The 20,831-nt window shown below is 35.7% G+C and overlaps 1 protein-coding gene across 12 annotated transcripts in view; it reads right to left on the bottom strand.

Annotated features, from left to right (window-relative positions):
• The window catches only part of EVI5 (ecotropic viral integration site 5), a 259,537-nt gene that overhangs the window by 119,845 nt on the left and 118,861 nt on the right, over nt 1–20,831 (bottom strand). For 8 of the 12 annotated variants that reach the window (XR_007154737.1, XM_047870640.1, XM_047870636.1 and 5 more), the window contains 2 exons: nt 19,532–19,564; nt 18,819–18,965 (listed from right to left, as the gene is read on the bottom strand). The exons of 2 other annotated variants lie outside the window; for them this stretch is intronic. Coding sequence is in view for 9 of the 10 variants with exons in the window: in XM_047870640.1 (XP_047726596.1) it covers nt 18,819–18,965; nt 19,532–19,564 (180 nt within the window). In the remaining variant the exon portion in view is untranslated. The remainder of the gene's footprint in view (nt 1–18,818; nt 18,966–19,531; nt 19,565–20,831) is intronic. 2 more of the 12 variants (XM_047870641.1, XM_047870642.1) reach the window with 1 other exon arrangement.

Genomic DNA, 20,831 nt, shown 5'->3' with positions numbered 1-20,831 from the left:
CAAAGAATATGTGTTTTCTTTCCTCTTTTATTTTCTTATCATATAAGATGCAGGGACTTTATATCAAAGTATTTATTGTTAATTTTACATCAGAGTATTTAAGTTATAGGATATCAAGAAGGGAAAACATTACTGAAAGACATTAACTTCTTTTCAGGGGAAGGTGTTAGTGCATTTTCAGTTGCGCACAGGATAACCGTATCATGTTAGGCAGAATTATGACCTTGTTGCTGTCTTTATGTAAATAAGTATGGTTTAAGGAGATGCACATGGTTGTGAAGTTGACAAGGGTTGGACTTACCATGGTTAATCTTTTGTGTCAACTTGACTAGGCCACGGGGTCCAGATTAAAACATTACTTCTGGGTGTTTCTGAGGGTGCTTCCAGAATACTTAGTACATTGCCCTCCCAATGTCATTGGGCATCATCCAATCCACTGAGGGCCTGAACAGAACAAAAAGTGGAAGATACATTCCCTTGCTGCCTGCCTGAGCTGGGAAATCGGTTTTCTCCTACCCTTGGACTGGAATTCACACCATCAGCTTCCCTGGCTCTTAGGCCTTTGAACTTGAACTAGAATTACACCACTAGCTTTCCTACAGAGGGTAGATCATGGGACTTATTATCCTTCATAATGACATGAGTCAATTATTCTCAATAAAACTATGTATGTGTCTTACTGATTGTTTCTCTGGAGAACCTTGAGTAATATAGGGTAAATTTTACAAATAAGATTAAATATATTGATTTAGAAGTTTTATTGTTCTTTGGGTTTTGGTCCATTTCAAATTCGACCCATTATAGCTTCTGCAATTTAACTCTTTTTTGGTTGTTATTTCTACCATTTCCAATTTTTTTTGGTTCAAATTTATTTCTTCTTGTTTCAAATCTTTGCAGATCTAAATATGGTCAGGAAAGTGATACTTATGTCAGTGTTTAGTCTACTAAAAATTTTGCCAAGTCAGATTTACCTGTAAGTTTTGGTTTTTATTACTAACAGCCTATGACATTTCTCAAGCAAGCTGGTAGAATAATGGAATAATGTTAACATTAATCCTAATAATAGGTACCATTGAGCACTCATTATGTGCCAGGTATTACTGTAGAGTATCAACTTCCTTAAGTCTCAGCAAGCCTCTATTATACACAGAACTAAAGAAGTACCCTGATTAAGTATACACAACCAGTGAGTGGAAGAACTGGCATCACAGTGGCAATGTTAACATATGCTGCTGTGGACTGTAAACTACCTGTTTCAGTGTTTGTTTGTTTTTTTTTTTTTTTCATTTTACACAGGAAAAAAGAAAATGTTATTTATAAAACAGAGGTTTGTTTGTTGAAGCCTTTTAACTCACTCACACTGGAAAAGGAGATGTCAGGAAAGGTGACTGGCACTACAAAGCCTGAAAAAAAAAAAAAAAACTGCAGCAAAGGTGGGTATTGTCACTTCCTTACCAGGACAAGTGCCATGAGGGGTAGAGGCTGTGAAACAGGTGAACACTGTGAGGCAAAACTTCCTAGTTCCATGTCTATTTAGGAGAACTGAGCATGGCTGGTCTACCTCATTCTATAATTTTTCCAGACCAAATAGACAAAGAAAAAACAAAAAACTAAAATCCTAAAACCAACAACATAACAGCAAAAACTTAAATATAAACCAAAACAAAAACTGGACTTTCATGAAGTTGACTTGAGATCAGGAAAAGAATGATCAACTTTTGAGAGGAAGGAAGAGAAACATCAAAGCCAAGCTCAGAGGTTTAACAGCACCTATCATACTGTGTCCAAACCTTGACCATTTCTGATACAGCTGTTCTGTTTTAAAATGTTCCTCTTCCACTCACTATAAACCTGGTTTTAAAGTTTATGGTAACAACAAAGATGATAGTGACTTGTATCTACTGAGTGTTCATTAAGCGGCAGGCACACCTTAAGTGCATTGTATTCTCACCTAACTTTCACTACAACCTCTACTTTCCTAATAAGGAAACTAAAAAGTCACACAGCAATTGGCAGTTCTGTTACTTGGGAGTATGGACTACAGAGCCCATGTTCTTAATCTTTAAGCCACATGAGGGATGAAATATTATTAAGGCAATTAATATACTGTTTTAATATGTACTGTTCTTTTTTTTTTTTTTTTTCCAACGTTTTTTATTTATTTTTGGGACAGAGAGAGAGCATGAATGGGAGAGGGGCAGAGAGAGAGGGAGACACAGAATCGCAAACAGGCTCCAGGCTCTGAGCCATCAGCCCAGAGCCCGACGCGGGGCTCAAACTCACAGACCGCGAGATCGTGACCTGGCTGAAGTCGGACGCTTAACCGACTGCGCCATCCAGGCGCCCCTAATATGTACTGTTCTAAGAATTAACGGTATAGTATTAAAAATATAAGTATCTTGGGGCGCCTGGGTGGCTCGGTCGGTTAAGCGTCCGACTTCGGCTCAGGTCATGATCTCATGGTCCGTGGGTTCGAGCCCCGCATCGGGCTCTGTGCTGACAGCTCAGAGCCTGGAGCCTGTTTCAGATTCTGTGTCTCCCTCTCTCTGTAACCCTCCCCCGTTCATGCTCTGTCTCTCTCTGTCTCAAAAATAAATAAACGTTAAAAAAAAATTTTTTTTTTTTTTTTTTTTTTTTTTAAATATAAGCATCTTGGGGCACCTGGGTGGCTTAGTTGGTTAAGTGTCCAACTCCTGATTTCCGCTCAGGTCATGATCTCACGAGTTGTGGGATCAAGGCCAGCAATGGGGTCTGCACTGAGCATGGAGCCTATTTGGGATTCTCTCTCCCTCCCTCCCTCTCTCTGGCCTTCCCCCGCTCTTATCTCTGTAAATAAATAAATAAACATTTAAAAATATATAAGCATCTAAAAATAATGTAAACATCTCACATAAGGTTCTTATAACAAATTCTTACGGGGGCATGGGTGGCTTAGTTAGTTAAGCAACCGACTCTTGATACGGGCTGGGGCCATGATCTCACAGGATTGAGGCCCCTGTCAGACTCTGCAATAAAAAGCACAGAACCTGCTTAGGATTCTCTCTCTCCCTTTGCTCCTCCCCCACTCACATTCTCTCTCTCCCTCAAAATAAATTAAAATCATTCAAAAAATCTTAAAAAAAATAAAAAATAAAAAATTCTTAGAAAAGTGTATTTCATATTCACATTCGTAACCTGGACAAATATATGGTTTATCAAATGAAAACTGCTACAGTTATGATGGCTGGTAAGTCAGCAAGCGACAATTTATTTAAAAGTCTATAAATAATGAATGACTTCTCAGGGCACCTGGGTGGCTCAGTCAGTTAAGTGTCCGACTCTTGGTTTCAGCTCAGGTCATGATCTCGCAGTTTCATTAGCTTAAGCCTCGTGTCAGGCTCTGTGCTGGCACTGTGGAGCCTGCTTGAAATTTTCTCTCTCCCTCTCTCTCTGCCCCCCCAACCTCCTGCCACTCATGCTGTCTCTTGCAAAATAAATAAACTTAAAAAAAATTAAAACAAAAAATGAATGACTTCTCTACATTTAACATCAAGTTCACCTTTGTCAATGAAATCTCAATGTTTCTGTGACACCAGCAATACCACTCCAATGAAATAGAATTTTGTTTAGTAAGTGAAGCCTCTGTTTTTCAACTCCATATGCTTTTTTGGCATTACAAAAATTACAAAAGTGAGTCGGAAAACGCTTGGTAATCTTTTTTGTTTGTGTCTTGAGTAAAACAAAAAAATGAATTCTCACATTCAATGTTTGAAGACTATGTGAGTGATACAGTGAAAAGCAAAAATTTGTGTTTAGTGGAGTGGTTTCTTATATTATGAAAAAAAATCCAAATTGGAAAAAGGTCTACACAGATATATCAAATATCACCTGAATTTAATTATAAATCAAGCAACTGAGTTCAAAACCTGTTCATTATATGTTCTATTTAGGAACCCACACGCTTCATGGAACTCTGTATTCTTTTTTGTAGTTTTTATCACAACTTTAATTAAATAATTAACTGTGTATTTTTTTTATTGTTTATTTTTGAGAGAGAGAGACAGACAGAGCATGAGGAGGGAAGGGGCAGAGAGAGGGAGACACAGAATCCAAAGCAGGCTTCAGGCTCTGAGCTGTTAGCACAGAGCCCAAAGTGGGGCTTGACCTCAAGAGCCGTGAGATCATGACCTGTGCTGAAGTTAGACACTTAACCCACTGAGCCAGCCAGGTGTACCTGTAACTAATTTCTAAAATATCTACCTCTATATATACAATCAATGACAGCAAGTTTGGCTGATGTGCTACTGCATTGTCAGAACTAAACTGTGCTTTTTATAATAGGTGAGCAAACAATATTTGCTGAATAAATTAGTCAACTCTTGGTTTAAAAAACAACAACACGAAAAGTACAGCACAGGGAATATAGTCAATAATAATATTGTAACTTTGCATGGTGACAGATAACTACACTTATTGTAGTGAGCATTTCATAATGTATGGAACTGTTGAATCATCATGTACTATTGACACTAATGCCAACTACATTCTGATTAAATAACAACAACAACAAAACTCCCCTCTATTATATACTTTATGTTAACATGGGTAGTGGTAACTGAAGACTGCAAAAACAGCCTATAAAATCTATTTGTTTCAAAAATAACCACAATTTATACTAGCATGGAAATATGGTACATTTCTACAAAGCACCTGAAAAAACTATTACACAAGGCAAGTAGTCCAGAGTAGGAGTCTATACCACAAAACAAAAACAGAAAGAAAAAAATTAAGTAAAAAATCATAGAAACAGACTCATAGAGAACTGGTGGTTACCAAAGGGAAGAGTGTGGGGGATGGGTGACAGAGGTAAAGAAGATCAAACAGTACAAACTCTCAGTTACAAAATGAACAAGTCACAGGGATGAAAAGTACAGCATAAGGAATGTAGTCAATAATACTGTAATACACTTTTATTGTGGGTAAGCGTTTTGTAATGTATAGAATTCCTGAATCATGAGGTTGTACACCTGAAGCTAACTTAATGTGTCAACTGTACTTCAATTTAAAAAAGAATCTGTATCTTGCTCTCAGCTTCAGCATATGAATCCCAAAAAAGTCTGTAACTTCCTCTACCACATGCTCCAAATAGTTATTTTTTTAAAAATCCAAGCAATATGGATGTACTATTTAAAGATCTACCACACTGAATATTTTTTTGAATAATTGGTGTATCCTTTTAAAATGACTTGTTCCCAACATCTTAAAAGTTATATACATCCCTGGGGCTCAGTCGGTTAAGTGTCCAACTCTTGATTTTGGCTCAGTTCATGATCTCAAGGTTACTGAGTTTAAGCCCTATCAGGTTCTGTACTGACAGTGCAGAGCCTGCCTGGGATTCTCTCGCGCGCTCTCTCTCTCTCTTTCTGTCAAAAAAAAAAAAAAACAAACTAAAAAAAAAAATTAAGAAATCATATATATCCTTTAAGGTGGAAGTTTATCTCTGGTTATTTACACACTTAAACTGCAAGATTCTTTTCTTAATGCGGAAAAAAAAGTTAAGAAAACAATTACTTCCATGATGGTGGATGCTCATTTATTACTTAAGCTGATAACTACTGTAAAACATTTAATCTAGACTAAGGTCACAATTAGTTTTGGAAGAAAACTTTTGTCCAGATTTACAAGCATACTGATGAAAAGTGTTACAAGTTTACTAAATGTGTAAAGTCATTACTCTATTTGAATTTTTAGACTTATGTAAACTTACCAAATATTACAAATTAATTGGCTTTTTCTTAAAATGTCACTGAAGTAGAGCTAAATCACGTTTAGAATGCAGGAAGAGATGTTAAACATTAACTTTCATATTCATAAAGAAAAACAAACCTACTAGATAATCAGGTATCGGGTAATTCCTACTAATGCTGCTGAACAAATACTTTCTCTAAAATAAATTGTGCAGATTTCACAACTTCCACTGAGAAACTGGTAGTCTTTAGTTTATTAACCTTTATTCATGTGTTCAATTTAAGTAAGGTTCTTAAAAGTATCACATAATTCTTTCATGCTTTCTTCTAGAATTACAGCAAAAGGAAGGAATGTCAGAAGAAATCTTTTCTAGCTTCCCCTTAAGAACTTCCTAGTACAAAGGTCCCAAGAACTTCAAACTGCAGTCATTTCAGCACTCAGCAGCTTTAACTATTACAATTCTTCTTGTTTATGCTTGATCCTAACCAACAGACTGCTGGACAAAATTACTTACTCAGAATAAAATGAATGATAAGCACTTATGTGTAAGCCAAAAAAGCTTTTAAATAGACCAAGCAAGACTCAAAGACAGTGGTTATCAGTATATATTGCTTAACAAATACACCATGCCCCCCTACACTCAAAAGGGACAGAGTCAAACATACAATTGTATGAAATATCATTGGATCACTTCTACTTCTATGGGCTTCCTGGAAAAACTGACATGAAACATGTAAAACAAATACTTAAAGGAACAGTTTAATCTTAATGCTTTGGTTTTATCTTATAGATGATTTAATATGCAATATTTAATTAGTATTACTAAATACTAAATATTAAATTTTATTTAGTGTACTAAATGCTAAATTTGGTAATAAATTCACCCGATCATTTCTGAAAACCAACAATATCAAGTTCAAACTATCAAAGTCCAGCATAAAATGAAATCAATGACCTGTCAAAGATAATCATTCAGTAATTATGTACTGCAGAAATGCTTTCCGAAGAACATCAATGATCAAAATTAATTAAAAATAAAGTTAACTTTTAAAAACTGCTAAGAAGTTTAATATATATAGGGGTGCCTGGGTGGCTCAGTTAAGCATGTGACTTCAGCTCAGGTCATGATATCACAGCTCGAGTGTTTGAGCCCGTGTTGGACTCTGTACTGACAGCTCAGAGACGGGAGCCTGCTTCAAATTCTGTGTCTCCCTCTCTCTCTGCACGTCCCCCACTCATGCTCTTTCTCTCCTTCAAAAATAAACAAACATTTGAAAAAAGTTTAATATATGTATGTATGTGTGTGTGTGTATATATATTATTGCTAAATAAGAATGGCATATCACTCTAACAATAGCATTAAAAATCACTAAAAATTATATGAAACATTAAACACAAGTCCATGAAGCTGGAGTGATACAAGAGTCCATCGTGAATGAGTAAAAGAGATTAGAGAGGAAGAAAGAGAAAAGTCTCTTTATAGAGGAACATTAGCTAATAAGTATAGAAAAAATGAGAAAATATGAAAATCACCTTTTGGAAACTCAGTCAGTAGATGCTAAAACTATAACGTACAAGGTGAATAGAGGACAAGAGACTTATTTGGTACCAAAGTATTTTCCAATAGATTACTTAATAGTCGCAAAGAAGAAACCTTATCTTTACAAGGCAGAGAGTCTGTGGTAACCAAACAGCAAGGTAATCAATCTTGGTATTACTAATAGTGGGAACAACTTATGTTATGTGCTTCCGGACTCAAAACAAAGTCACATTACCTGTCATCTAGATGTTAAAACTGTTTAACTGAATCTAATTAAAGGAAATAGAACACCATGAAGAACAGCTCCAGAATATAAGACAACTTGGCTGTATCAGTCAGAAGTCAAGGTTACCCCTAACATTGATTACTGTTTCTTCTCTCTTTAGTCTAGAGAGAAAGTTTATCAGTCTAGAAAGAAGTTTATCAACTTTATTAATGATTTTGAAGAACGAGCATTTGGTTTCATGGATTTTCTCTATTTTTGTTTTGTGCTGTTTTCAATTACACTGGTTTCTACTCTTTTTATTTCTTATTCTTTCTACCTGCTTTAGGTTGAATTTCCTCTTCTAGGTCTAGTTTCTTAACCTTAGAATATTGGCTTGAGACTTATTTCCTTTCCTAATATAAGCATTCAATGCTCTAAGTTTTCCACTACATACTGCTTTAGGTGAATCCTACAAATTTTGATAATGTTGTGTCTTCATTTTCATTTAATTCAATATGTTCTTATTTCCTTTGAGATTTTTCTGACACATGGATAAAAATGCATTAACTTCCAAACATTTGGGGGATTTTCCAGGTATCTATTATTAATTTCTAACTGAATGCTGTTAGTCAAAGAAGATACCTAGTATGATTCCATTTACTCTAAATTTTATGGCCCAGAATATGATCTATCTTTGTAAATGTTCTACGTGAACTTGAAAATAATATGTATTCTGCTGTTATTAGGTAAAATGTTCCATAAATGCCAAGTAGGTCAAGTTAGTTGATAATGTTGCATAGTTCTTCTACACCCATACAGATATTCCAGTTACTCATTTCATCAATTACTGAGACACAGAAGTACTGAAGACTCCAACTACAACTGTGGATTTGTCCACTGCACCTTTCAGTTCTACCAGTTCAGCTTCACACTCCTCTGTTGTTAGGAGCACACGTGTTAGGAAACATACACTCCTAAATATATACAATCCTAATTAAGATTGTTAGGTCTTTGTGAACTGACCCTACTACTACCAGGAAATCTTTGGTCTAGGAACTATTCCTTGTTCTGAAGTCTACTTTATGTGATATTAATACAGACACTCCAGCTTTCTTCTGCTCAGTGTTTGCATGGTACATTTTTTTCATATTTTTATACTTTTCCCCCAATTGTATTTAGTGTATTGTGTACAACAGTTATAGGCAGACCATCCTTAATCCTTCACTCTTGAAAATTCACTTGAGGGAGAGTCACCCTCATTAGCTATTATGCCATATACATTTCCAATTTCTGTCTCAATGCAACCACAACTCTTGATAAAAACAAGCCCAACCCCAGCCCTGAGGGAGCTCTCAATCTTCTCAGGCTCCTCATACAAGTTAGCTCACTTGCTTCTGCTCCTACCCTGACCTTAACGAATGGGTTCCAGCACTGGGATGTTATACATTCTCCCGAATTCCCACCTTCTACTGCAACCATTCAAACTAAGTGTGTTATTTTCTTGAGACTTCTACCTTCATTTCCAGTCTCTTTTTCTTCATAGAATTTATTGAGGCAAAATCCAAGTAAGTATTTTAAAAGTGAACAATTCAGTGACATTTAGGACTTTCAAAGTGTTGTGCAACTACCAATTCTATCTAGTTCTAAAATACTTCCATCAGTCCAAGTAAAACCTCTTACCTATCAAGCAGTTTCTCACTCCTTTCCCACCCAAACCTTCTGGCAAATACCAATTTGCCTTCTATCTCTATGGATTTATCTAGTCTGGATATTTCATACAAATGGAATCATACAATATGTGATCTTTGTGTCTGGCTTCTTTCACTTAGCTTAAGATTTCGGAGTTTCATTCATAGTATAGCATGTATAAGTATTTTATTCCTTTTTGTGGCTGAATAATATTTCATTGTGTGCATATACCACAATTTGTTTATCCATTCAATGATACACCTTTGGGCTATATCCGTTTTATGAACAGTGTTGCTACAAATATGTGTACACATGATTGTTTTAAATAGCAGTTTTCCATTCTTTTGGGTATACACCTAGAAAATGAACTGTGGGTCACATGATAATTCTACGTTTAACTTTTTGAGGAACCACTAATTTCCACAGCAGCTGTTTCTCGATCTCCTTGCCAACATTTATTATTTTCCGGCTTTTTATTATAGCTATCTTAGTGAGTGTGACACAGTATCTCATCATGATACTGATCTGCATTTCCCTAATGACTAATAATGATATTGAGTGTCCTGTTATATACTTGTCCATTTGTATATCTTCTTTGGAGAAAGGTCTATTTAGCTCCTTTTTTCATTAAAAAAAAAATTTATTGAGGCACAATTGACATATATCAGTTGTGTGAATGTAATGATTCACTATTTATGTTTTGAAATGATCACCATGCTAAGTCTAGTTAGTATCTGTCACCATATGGTTACACAATTTTTCTCATGTTGAGAACTCTTAAGACCTACTCTCTTAGCTTTTAAATATGCAATAACTACGGTCACCATGATGTATATTAAATCTCCATGACTCAATTGTAACTGGGAATTTATAACTTTTGACTGCTCTTCATCTCATTTCACCTTCCCTCTCCCCACCTCTGACAACCACCAATCTGTTCTCTTTATCTATGAGTTGTTTTTTTTTAAGATTCCACCTATAAGTGAGATCACAAGGTATTTGTCTATTATTTGTTTCTTTTAGCATAATGTCCTCAAGGTCCATTCATGTTGTTGTAAATGTCAAGATTTCATTCTTTTTCTGTAGCTGAAAAATATTCCTGTTTAGGGGCGCCTGGGTGGCTTCGTCGGTTAAGTGGCCGACTTCGGCTCAGGTCATGATCTCACGGTCCGTGAGTTCAAGCCCTGCGTCAGGCTCTGTGCTGACAGCTCAGAGCCTGGAGCCTGTTTCAGATTCTGTGTCTCCCTCTCTCTCTGCCCCTCCCCTGTTCATGCTCTGTCTCTCTCTGTCTCAAAAATAAATAAACGTTAAAAAAATTTTTTTTTTAAATTCCTGTTTATACACACACATACATATACTATTATCTTTATTCATTCATTTTTCAATAGACACTTCCATGTCTTGGTAACTGTAAATAATGTTGCAATCCTTTGCTCATTTTTAAATTGTGTTGTCTATCCACAATTTGGCTATTGTTGAGAGTGCTGCTATAAACATTGGGGTACAAGTGCCCCTATGCATCAGTACTCCTGTATCCCTTGGGTAAATTCCTAGCAGTGCTATTGCTGGGTCATAGGGTAGGTCTATTTTTAATTTTCTGAGGAACCTCCACACTGCTTTCCAGAGTGGCTGCACCAATTTGCATTCCCACCAACAGTGCAAGAGGGTTCCCGTTTCTCCACATCGTCTCCAGCATCTATAGTCTCCTGATTTGTTCATTTTGGCCACTCTGACTGGCGTGAGGTGATATCTGAGTGTGGTTTTGATTTGTATTTCCCTGATAAGGAGCGACGTTAAACATCTTTTCACGTGCCTGTTGGCCATCCGGATGTCTTCTTTAGAGAAGTGTCTATTCATGTTTTCTGCTCATTTCTTCACTGGGTTATTTGTTTTTCGGGTGTGGAGTTTGGTGAGCTCTTTATAGATTTTGGATACTAGCCCTTTGTCTGATATGTCATTTGCAAATATCTTTTCCCATTCCGTTGGTTGCCTTTTAGTTTTGTTGGTTGTTTCCTTTGCTGTGCAGAAGCTTTTTATCTTCATAAGGTCCCAGTAATTCATTTTTGCTTTTAATTCCCTTGCCTTTGGGGATGTGTCGAGTAAGAGATTGCTATGGCTGAGGTCAGAGAGGTCTTTTCCTGCTTTCTCCTCTAGGGTTTTGATGGTTTCCTATCTCACATTCAGGTCCTTTAGCCTAAATGTCCATCAACTGATGAATGGATAAAGAAGTTGTGGTTTATATACACAATGGAATACTATGTGGCAATGAGAAAGAATGAAATATGGCCTTTTGTAGCAACGTGGATGGAACTGGAGAGTGTGATGCTAAGTGAAATAAGCCATACAGAGAAAGACAGATACCATATGGTTTCACTCTTATGTGGATCTTGAGAAACTTAACAGAAACCCATGGGGGAGGGGAAGGAAAAAAAAAAAAAAAAAGAGGTTAGAGTGGGAGAGAGCCAAAGCATAAGAGACTGTTAAAAACTGAGAACTGAGGGTTGATGCGGGGTGGGAGGGAGGGGAGGGTGGGTGATGGGTATTGAGGAGGGCACCTTTTGGGATGAGCACTGGGTGTTGTATGGAAACGAATTTGACAATAAATTTCATATATTGAAAAAAATAAAAATAAAAATAAATAAATTGTGTTGTCTTTTTGTTGAGTTCTAAGAGTTCTTTATATATATTCTGGATGCTAAACTCTGATCAAATACATGATTTGCATGTATTTTATACCATTCTGTGTGTTGCCCTTCCGTTTTCTGGATAATGCCCTTTGATGCCCAAAAGGTTTTAGTTTTGATGGAGTCGAATTTACATGTTTCCTTTTGTTGCCCATGCTTTTGGTATCCAACAATCTCTTGCCAAATTGCAGGTTATGAAGATTTATCCATGTGTTCTAAGATTGTTACAGTTTTAAAATCATAGAAGAGTTATTTTAAAACTATAAAATTTCTATGAAGATCATTGATCATTTTGAGGGTTTTTTAAAATTTTTTTTAACATTTATTATTGAGAGACAGAGAGAGACAGAGCATGAGCAGGGGAGGGGCAGACAGAGAGAGAGACACAGAATCTGAAGCAGGCTCCAGGCTCCCAGCACAAAGCCCGACACAGGGCTCGAACTCACAAACCGCAAGATCATGACCTGAGACAGAGTCGAACACTTAACCGACTGAGCCACCCAGGCGCCCCTTGAGTTTATTTTTATATATGGTATGTGGTAGGGGTGGGTCCCAGTTCATTCTTTTTCATGAGGGTATACAGTTCTCCCAGCACGATTAGTCAAAGAGACTATTCTTTACTCATGGAATGGCCTTGGCACCCATGTCAAAAATCAACTGGCCATAGATGTATGGGTTTATTTCTAGACTGTCAAAATTTCTATTCCATTGATCTATATGTCTATCTTCATAACAGTATCATATTGTTTTGAGTACTCTAGGATTGTAGTAAATTTTCAAATTGGGAAGTTTGAATCCTTCAACTCTTTTAAGACTATTTTCAATATTTAGGGGTCCTTGCAGTTCCATGTGAATTTTAGGATTGCTTTCCCATTTCTGCAAAAGACTGTTAGAAATTTGATAGGATTGATTAGAACTGAATTTGTAGATCATATTGGGTAGTGTTGATATCTTAACACTATTAAGTCTTCCAATCCATAAACATGGGATGTCTTTCAATTTATTTATGTCTTCAGTTTCTTTCATCAATAGTTAAATAAACAAGGACTCACAGTTTTCAATGTGAGTTTTTCATCTTCTTTGTTAAATTTATTCCTCGGTACCACAATGAAATATCACCTCCAATTACTGGATGGCTATTACTAAAAAATAAGAAACCAAAAGCAAAACAAGACAAAACAGAAAATAACAAGAGTTGGTGAGGATGTGGAGAAATTTATTAGAACCCTTGTACATTGCTGGTGGGAATGTAAAATGGTACAGCCATTGTGGATAATACTTTGGTGTTTGCTCAAAAAGTTAAGCATAGAATTACCATATGATCCAGGACCTCCACTTCTAGGTATATATGCCAAATGATTAAAAACAGGGATTCAAACAGATACTTGTATGTTAATGATCACAGCAGCACTGTTTATAATAGCCAAAAGGTCAAAAATCAAAATAACCATCAACAGACAAAACAAAATGCAGTATAAACATAAAATGGAGTATTATTCAGCCACAGTAAAAACTACCTAATTCTTAAATATGCTACAACCGGGATGAACCCTGAAAACAGTCTGCTAAGTGAAATAAGCCAAACACAAAAGGATAATTATTGTATGATTCCACTTACGTAACATACCTAGAAGAGGTGAATCCATACAAGACAGAAAGTAGAATACAGTTTACCAGGGGAAGGAAAAGGGGGGAACTATTTTTTAATAGATACAACGCTTCTGTTGGGATGATGAAAAAGTTCAAGAAATAAATGGCAGTTATTGTTCCAGAGCATTATAAATGTACTATTCACATAAATGGAAAATATTATGTTGTATCTATTTTATCACAAAGAAAATAATTGCCAAAAAGAAAAAAAAGTGAGGGGATATGCTAACTGAAAGAAGCCAGACACAAAAGCTTCATACCTTATGATTCCACTTATATGACATCCTAAAAAAGGCAAAACTACAGTGACAGCACAACAGTTGCTGAAGGTGGAGAGGTGAACTGCAAAGAGACATGAGGGAAATTTTGGGGGTGATGGAAATATTCTATATTTTGACTGTGGTGGTGGTTATACAACTAGATATTTACCAAAATACATCAAATTATACAATTAAAATTTGATGAATTTTATTGCATGTAAATTATACTTCAATAAAGTTCATTTAAAAAGTTAAAGAGAGGGGCGTGGAGGAGAGGGGAAAGTGGGTGATGGGCATTGAGGAGGGCACCTGTTAGGATGAACACTGGGTGTTGTATCGAAACACCTAATTGATAATAAATTATACATTAAAAAATAGTAAATAAATAAATAAATAAATAAATAAATAAATAAATAATAAAAAGTTAAAGAGAGGGGTGCTTGGTTGGCTCAGTTGGTTAACCATCCAACTCTTGGTTTCAGCTCAGGCCATGGTCTGATAGTTCTTGGGATCTAGCCCCATGTAGGGCTCCACACTGACAGCATGCAGCCCGCTTGGGATTCTCTCTCTGCCCCTCCCTGGCTCACACATGTGCATGATAAATAAATACACTTTTAAAAAAAAGTTAGATGAGACAGTCTAACCCTATGTAATCATTTTAGAGAAAAAAGAAATTGAGTCCTTGAGTATCAAAGGTCACATAATTAGCATAAGAGGACTAGAATTAGTCCCATAAATGAAATCCAAAGCTCTTTATATCAATAAAATGACACTATTGATAGTAGAGAGTGATGGTGGTAGATGAGTATACCGATTTAATACCTCCTGCTAGAATAGAGATTTGAAACCTTTATTCCAAGTTTTGAAGAATTCATTAAGTTACATTGGAAGGCTGTGATCAAAACATGTGACAACAAATGTTCACTTTCTGCCAGTAGTATACTCACTACTACCTTGCAAAGCAACTACTCCAATGAGTAAGTTTTTATATCCCTGGATCTTAAACACATTCTGCCTTCTGAAGCAATATCAAAAATGGCTAATCACTTTTCCATAAGATAACCTCTCAAATACTTTTTTTTAATGTTTATTTATTTATTTTGAGAGACACAGATAAAGTGAGGAGGGCCAAGTGAGAGGGAGACAGAGAATCCCAAGAAGGCTCCACAGCTGTCAGTGCAGAGCCAGACACAGGGCTCAAACTCATAAACTGTGAGATCATGACCTGAGCTGGAACAAGAGTCAGAGGCTTATACAACTGAGCCACCAGGTGCCCCAATACTTTTTTTTTTTAGTGTTTATTTATTTTTGAGAGTGAGCAAGCAGAGGAGGGGCAAAGAGAGAGGAGGAGAGAGGATCCAATGTGGGCTCTGTGCTGACTGCAGGAAACCCAATGCAGGGCTTGAACCCACAAACCATGAGATCATGACCTGAGCCAAAGTTGGATGCTCAATCAAGCCACCCAGGTGCCCCTGAGTTACTTTCAAATGACTATATCTATGATGTTCTTTTAAGTCTTCTTTAGTGCAGTCTAAAAATATCCCAAGCTGCCACAGTCTTTCCTACACTGGCCATAATACAATGTGTAGACATTTCACACAAGTCTCCGTATTCAAACTAGACACAACACTACAAATTTTCTGCAAGCTACTTAGAATTAAATTGGGTCATTATAGGGGTGCCTGGGTGGCTCAGTCGGTTGAGCGGCCGACTTCGGCTCAGGTCATGATTTTGCGGTCTGTGAGTTCGAGCCCCGCGTCGGGCTCTGTGCTGACAGCTCAGAGCCTGGAGCCTGTTTCGGATTCTGTGTCTCCCTCTCTCTCTGGCCCTCCCCCATTCATGCTCTGTCTCTGTCTCAAAAATAAATAAACGTTAAAAAAAATTTTTTTTTAAATAAATAAATTGGGTCATTATATTTCTAAGAAGACTACTTGGGATGGGGCAGGGGGTGGGTGGCAGATAAATCATATTACATTATTGGCTAATTCCCCATTTCCTGTCAATTAAAATTTCTAAGTCTTTTGTTATAGAAAGCCATCACTAAGACTTCTCTCTGAATTTTAAACTTAAGGGCAAGGCAATAGATTTCTGTGAAATACCCTTTTATTTTAGTTACTTATTCTGAATATACTTTAAATATTTTAGAATATTGATTGATTACACAACATATTGGCAACATTTCTGAAATATTTTATGTATAAAATTCTTAAACGTACCTTGTATATAAGGATTTAGGTAACATTAAAACACTTGGCTGGGGCGCCTGGGTAGCTCAGTCGGTTAAGTGTTCAACTCTTGGTTTTGGATCAGGTCATGATCTCTCATGGTCTTGTAAGTTTGAGCCCTGCATTGGGCTCTCCACGGGCAGTGAGGAGCCTGCTTGGGATTCTCTCTCACTCCCTCTCTGTCGGCCCCTTCCCACTCGCACTTGTCTCTCTCAAAATAAATAAATAAACTGAAAGAAAGAAAGAAAGAAAGAAAGAAAGAAAGAAAGAAAGAAAGAAAGAAAGAAAAAGAAAGAGAGAAAGAAAGGAAACCAGAAAGCAAGCAAGCAAGCAAGCATCAATTTAGGAGACAAAAACCTCTGACATCTCTTTGCTTTAACATGAATAACCTCTTGATATGGTTAATCACCTAGAAAACCACTTAAGTTTACTATTTTATCTAAACTTGGCTAGAAAGATAAGATGGGAGTGCCAAATAACTCTTTAATGTTTTTATTTATTTGGGGGGGGGGCGGTGGTGAGGAGCAGAGAGAGAGGGAGACAAAAGAATCCAAAGCAGACTGCAAGCTCCCAGCTGTCAGCTCAGCACTGGGCCTGACTCGTGCTCAAACTCATGAACCATGAGATCATGACCTGAGCTGAAGTTGGATGCTTAACCAACTGAGCCATGCAGGTGCCCTCAAATAACCTTTAAAACTGCACTTATGGAATAGTTTTTGTTTATTGCAGAAACAAAGTTAGTTTGTTATGACTTAAACACAGTAAATTCCCTTTTAGTGAATAAAAGTTATTTTTCTAACTGTTCACAAACCAGATGTCTAGGAATTTTTAATGAAGCATAATCAAGGTCATTGGTTGTCTTTTCAGGTATCTAGCCATTATTACTAAATGTTAAGAACTATATTTTGCCTGCCTCAAAGCCTTTAGTGTATCTTACTTTCTAAAATCCTTTAAAGAATATTCTTATCATTTTGCAAAGTATTTTAATATCTAGGGATATGCATGCACTCCGCTTTGAAATTGGAAATTTAACCAAGGCTCTGTTTCTTTCACCTGTTTTGTGGATCACTGCTTTATGGGTCTTTTTTTTTTTTTTTTTTTTGAGAGAGAGAGAGAGAGAGAGAAATTAATTGAGAGAACAGGAGAGAGGGGCTGAAGTGAGAGAGAAAATCTTAACCAGGCTCCATGCTCAGTGCAGAGCCTGACTCGGGTCTCGATGCCATGACCCTGGGATCATGACCTGAACTGAAGTCGAGTCAGACACCCAACCAACTGAACAACCCAGGTGCTCTGTTTTACATTTTATTCCAGTTTAGAAGAATAACTGCCAAGTGAGAAAAAAATGGAAACAAAATCAAAATAGAGGCCTGCTTTCTACTTGTTATATTTTAGCTTCACAATGAGAGTTGATTTTGTCCTTGAAACAACAAAAAGATTCTTTTGTTACATTTTCAAAAGCTTCAGTTCATTCTATTTTTGCTAGCCCACTTTACTTTCTTCGTTATAAACCAAATTCTGATTTTTAGGTCCTATAGGTCTCAACATTTGAAAACCTATGCAAAAAAACTAGTAATCCATGATTCTAATGTTTTAGGACTGTAGCTTATGCTAATTGCAAACATAATACTTACTATCTTTCCTTGAAACAAAATCACATTACACTAATAACTCAGTTCAATTTAATCCCCAAAAGGAACCTTCAATTCTGTTTTATCTACTTTTATGCTTTGATACTGACATTTCATACAAAGGCAGAACTATTTGAGTTCCCTACTTTTTAGTATCCTTTTATCATTTTTCTATTCATTTTTCTAAACCATCTTCATTAACATAACAGAAAAAATAATTTTATGTTATTATGGTTTTTTTCAACTGCCTATATCTTCTTTTTGCTTTTAGTTTTCTGATATTTGTAGCCAGTTGATGATGGTATTTCTTAATTTTATTGAATAAAAGTAATGTCCAACTTTGAAGTCCTTCTATTTGCCTTCCAGACCCATATAGAGTTCTAAATTTAACACAACTTTTTCTGCCCACTCCTGTTACAATCCGACTCCTAAGAACAGAAAACTGAAACAAGAAATAGTATCTTTTCAAAAATAAACAGGTGGCTTTTCTTTTTAGCCCTCATCTCCTTAAGACCATAGCAGTCTGAATTTGAGAATGGAAAATGATGTCTAAGTTGCAAAAGATACCTGAGAATAGCTGTACAATGAGTAGTTGTTCAATATACCCTAAATTAGTTAACATATTTTTTTAATTCATTTTTTTTTACTTTGAAATTTCTCTCCTCTTGAAAATATGTAAGCATATACCTTAATTCCTAATTTGACGTCCTGATGTAGGAAGTTAAGGCTATAGTTTTTCACAAGACAGAAACCCCACATTATCAAAACTTTAAATGAGATAATTACACATATTCTCCACGTTGGGTGATATTTCATCTGCACCACTAACAAGAACTAGGTGGAATTAAGATTCAAAACTTTCCTGTGGCAAAATACCAGTATGAAACAGATTTCTAAAAACTAAAAAGTAAAAAGTAGGTATGACAAACATCATTTTCTGTGACTTAAAATATAATGTAAGAAATGAAAATATTACCTATTTCTAAAAAAACTGTGTAGACAGAAAAAGACGTTAGAATGAAGAGTCTCTAGACCACAATAAGACCCTTAAGTATTACAGAATATAAGAATGATTAAGAATTCAATTAAAGTAGAAAACAAAATTACTTAAAACAGGGGCACAGAAGTTGTGCTTAAAAAAAAAAAAATTTAAAGGGAAGGGGATGAGAAAGGTGAGAAAAGTGAGAAAAAGCACTACCAGACTCCTTACCCATTGTTGTTGGTGCTGGAGCTTCCTGATGGTATTTTCAGCTTGCTCCAGTTTAGCACTGGCCTCATCACTCTGCTGTTTGATGGTGGCCAACTCCCGTTTTATGAGGTAGTTTTCCTCAGCCTCCTGGGCTCTTGTCACTTGTCCCTTAGGACATAATTTGTGTGTGTGTAAAGCAATTTAGGACAGATTCAAGAAAGACTGCCTTTGTGAGGTTTAGTTATTTACTGTGACATGTTAAAAAAAAAAAAAATCACCTCAAACAACCTAAGTAGAACAGCCTAAGTAATTATTAACCAGCAGCTCATTATCGCTCCAGCAAATTTTGGGAAACTAAATAAGAAAATTCATCTGATAATCTTAAGAATAATTCTTTCAGTCAATAAAAATTCAATTCATGCAATATTACTGAGTTGCACATGCAGAACTAAAACTTTCAATGAATAGTAGTTAATTTCACAGAATCCACTGATTGCCATTTTGGAATAAATACTTTAAAATAAGGTTAGCTTTAAAACGTGCAAAAGGTATCTAATAAACCAAGATAATGCACCGTTATCAAAAATTAAGTTTATGCACATAATATACTGCCCCAAAAAATTATTGCTAGGAAAAATGCATGTAAAATTGCATGCATTAAAATGTGATTTTCTAGGTTTAGGGCTTCCCTTAGAAGTAAAGTTAGAGAAAATGCTAAACGAAAAAAACTATACCTGTATCAATCTATCTGCCAAGGAAGCACTTTCCTACAAAAGGAAAAATTCAGATAGAAATTTAAGAGAAAGAAATAAAATAAAGGTGCATAAAATTAGGAATAAGAAGAAACAAAGCATACCCAAATTCCATCTACTTTTCATTGTAATTAAAATGAACATATAGATTTGACATTAAAGCTATTTTTTACTGTGTGTGGTATCATCCTTAATTCTTAAGAAAAATATATCAAAATGAGGACAGACCACAGAAAACCATATGCTTCTAGAAGACCAACACAAATACTAAGAAGTTTTTCATCATTTGAGACAAGCAAATGGCTTCTTTTAAAGCATACTTTTAAGTTCTATGTTTGGAATCAGCCATATTGTCAAACCACTTAGAAGAAAGGGAGAAGGAAATTGAGTACGCAATTCCACTTATAAAGTGTGACAGCAATTTGTACAACAGCAACTTCCAAAGAAGCAAAGCAAGGAAAATATGACAAATGAAATTAATGAGCTCAACTTAATAAATTCTAGCAAAAACTGAGAAAGTAAACATTTAGGTTATAGAATTTAACTGAAACCTAAGTATTTCTAGAATTCCAAGTGCTAAAGGACACACCTAGGCCATGTAAGCCGGTAGAAAGGTACTTAATTTTCTAAAGTAAAATCCAAACTTAATACTTTCCTATAGCACCTTTATCTTTCTGAAGGTTCAATGAAATAAAAATACTTTGTGAAAATATCTCACTCCAAAATAAAATACCACCTAGGAAAACATATTTTAGTATAAACTGAGTATTTAATGAAAAACATAGTATACAATTAAAATGGCTTAAAAACTAAATTAAGCTCAACCTTTCTGCAGAGTCACCAAAAAAATAGAATTATCCTCAAGACAACTCTAATAAGATGAAGGAATACAGGAAAACTATTTTTGACTTAATATAATGTACTTGAAATTATTATACAACAAAAAGACACGTAATAAATATCCTATCCTTGTGTGTGGTGTTATTTAGTAAACGATCAGTGCCTTCCAACAAAAGACATATATCCAAACTATCCACATATTCATGTTTTCTTTCTTGAATATCAATCTGTAGATTTTCAGAGAAGATTTTAAGATTCTGCAATATCATCTATAAATCTAATTACTCTCATCTTCCATTTAAAAAAAAGCCCCGCCAAACACCAAAAGACTTTGTGAATTCAGCCTTTTCTTTTGACAAACCAAACCTCTTAGACTGTACCTTTATTACTTAATACTTAAATACTACAACAGACATTACATTAAAAGTACATTAAAAATAAT

This window comes from Prionailurus viverrinus, chromosome C1, assembly GCF_022837055.1.
Source record: "Prionailurus viverrinus isolate Anna chromosome C1, UM_Priviv_1.0, whole genome shotgun sequence".
Lineage (NCBI taxonomy): Eukaryota > Metazoa > Chordata > Mammalia > Carnivora > Felidae > Prionailurus > Prionailurus viverrinus.
This window is presented reverse-complemented; position numbering and strand designations above follow the sequence as displayed.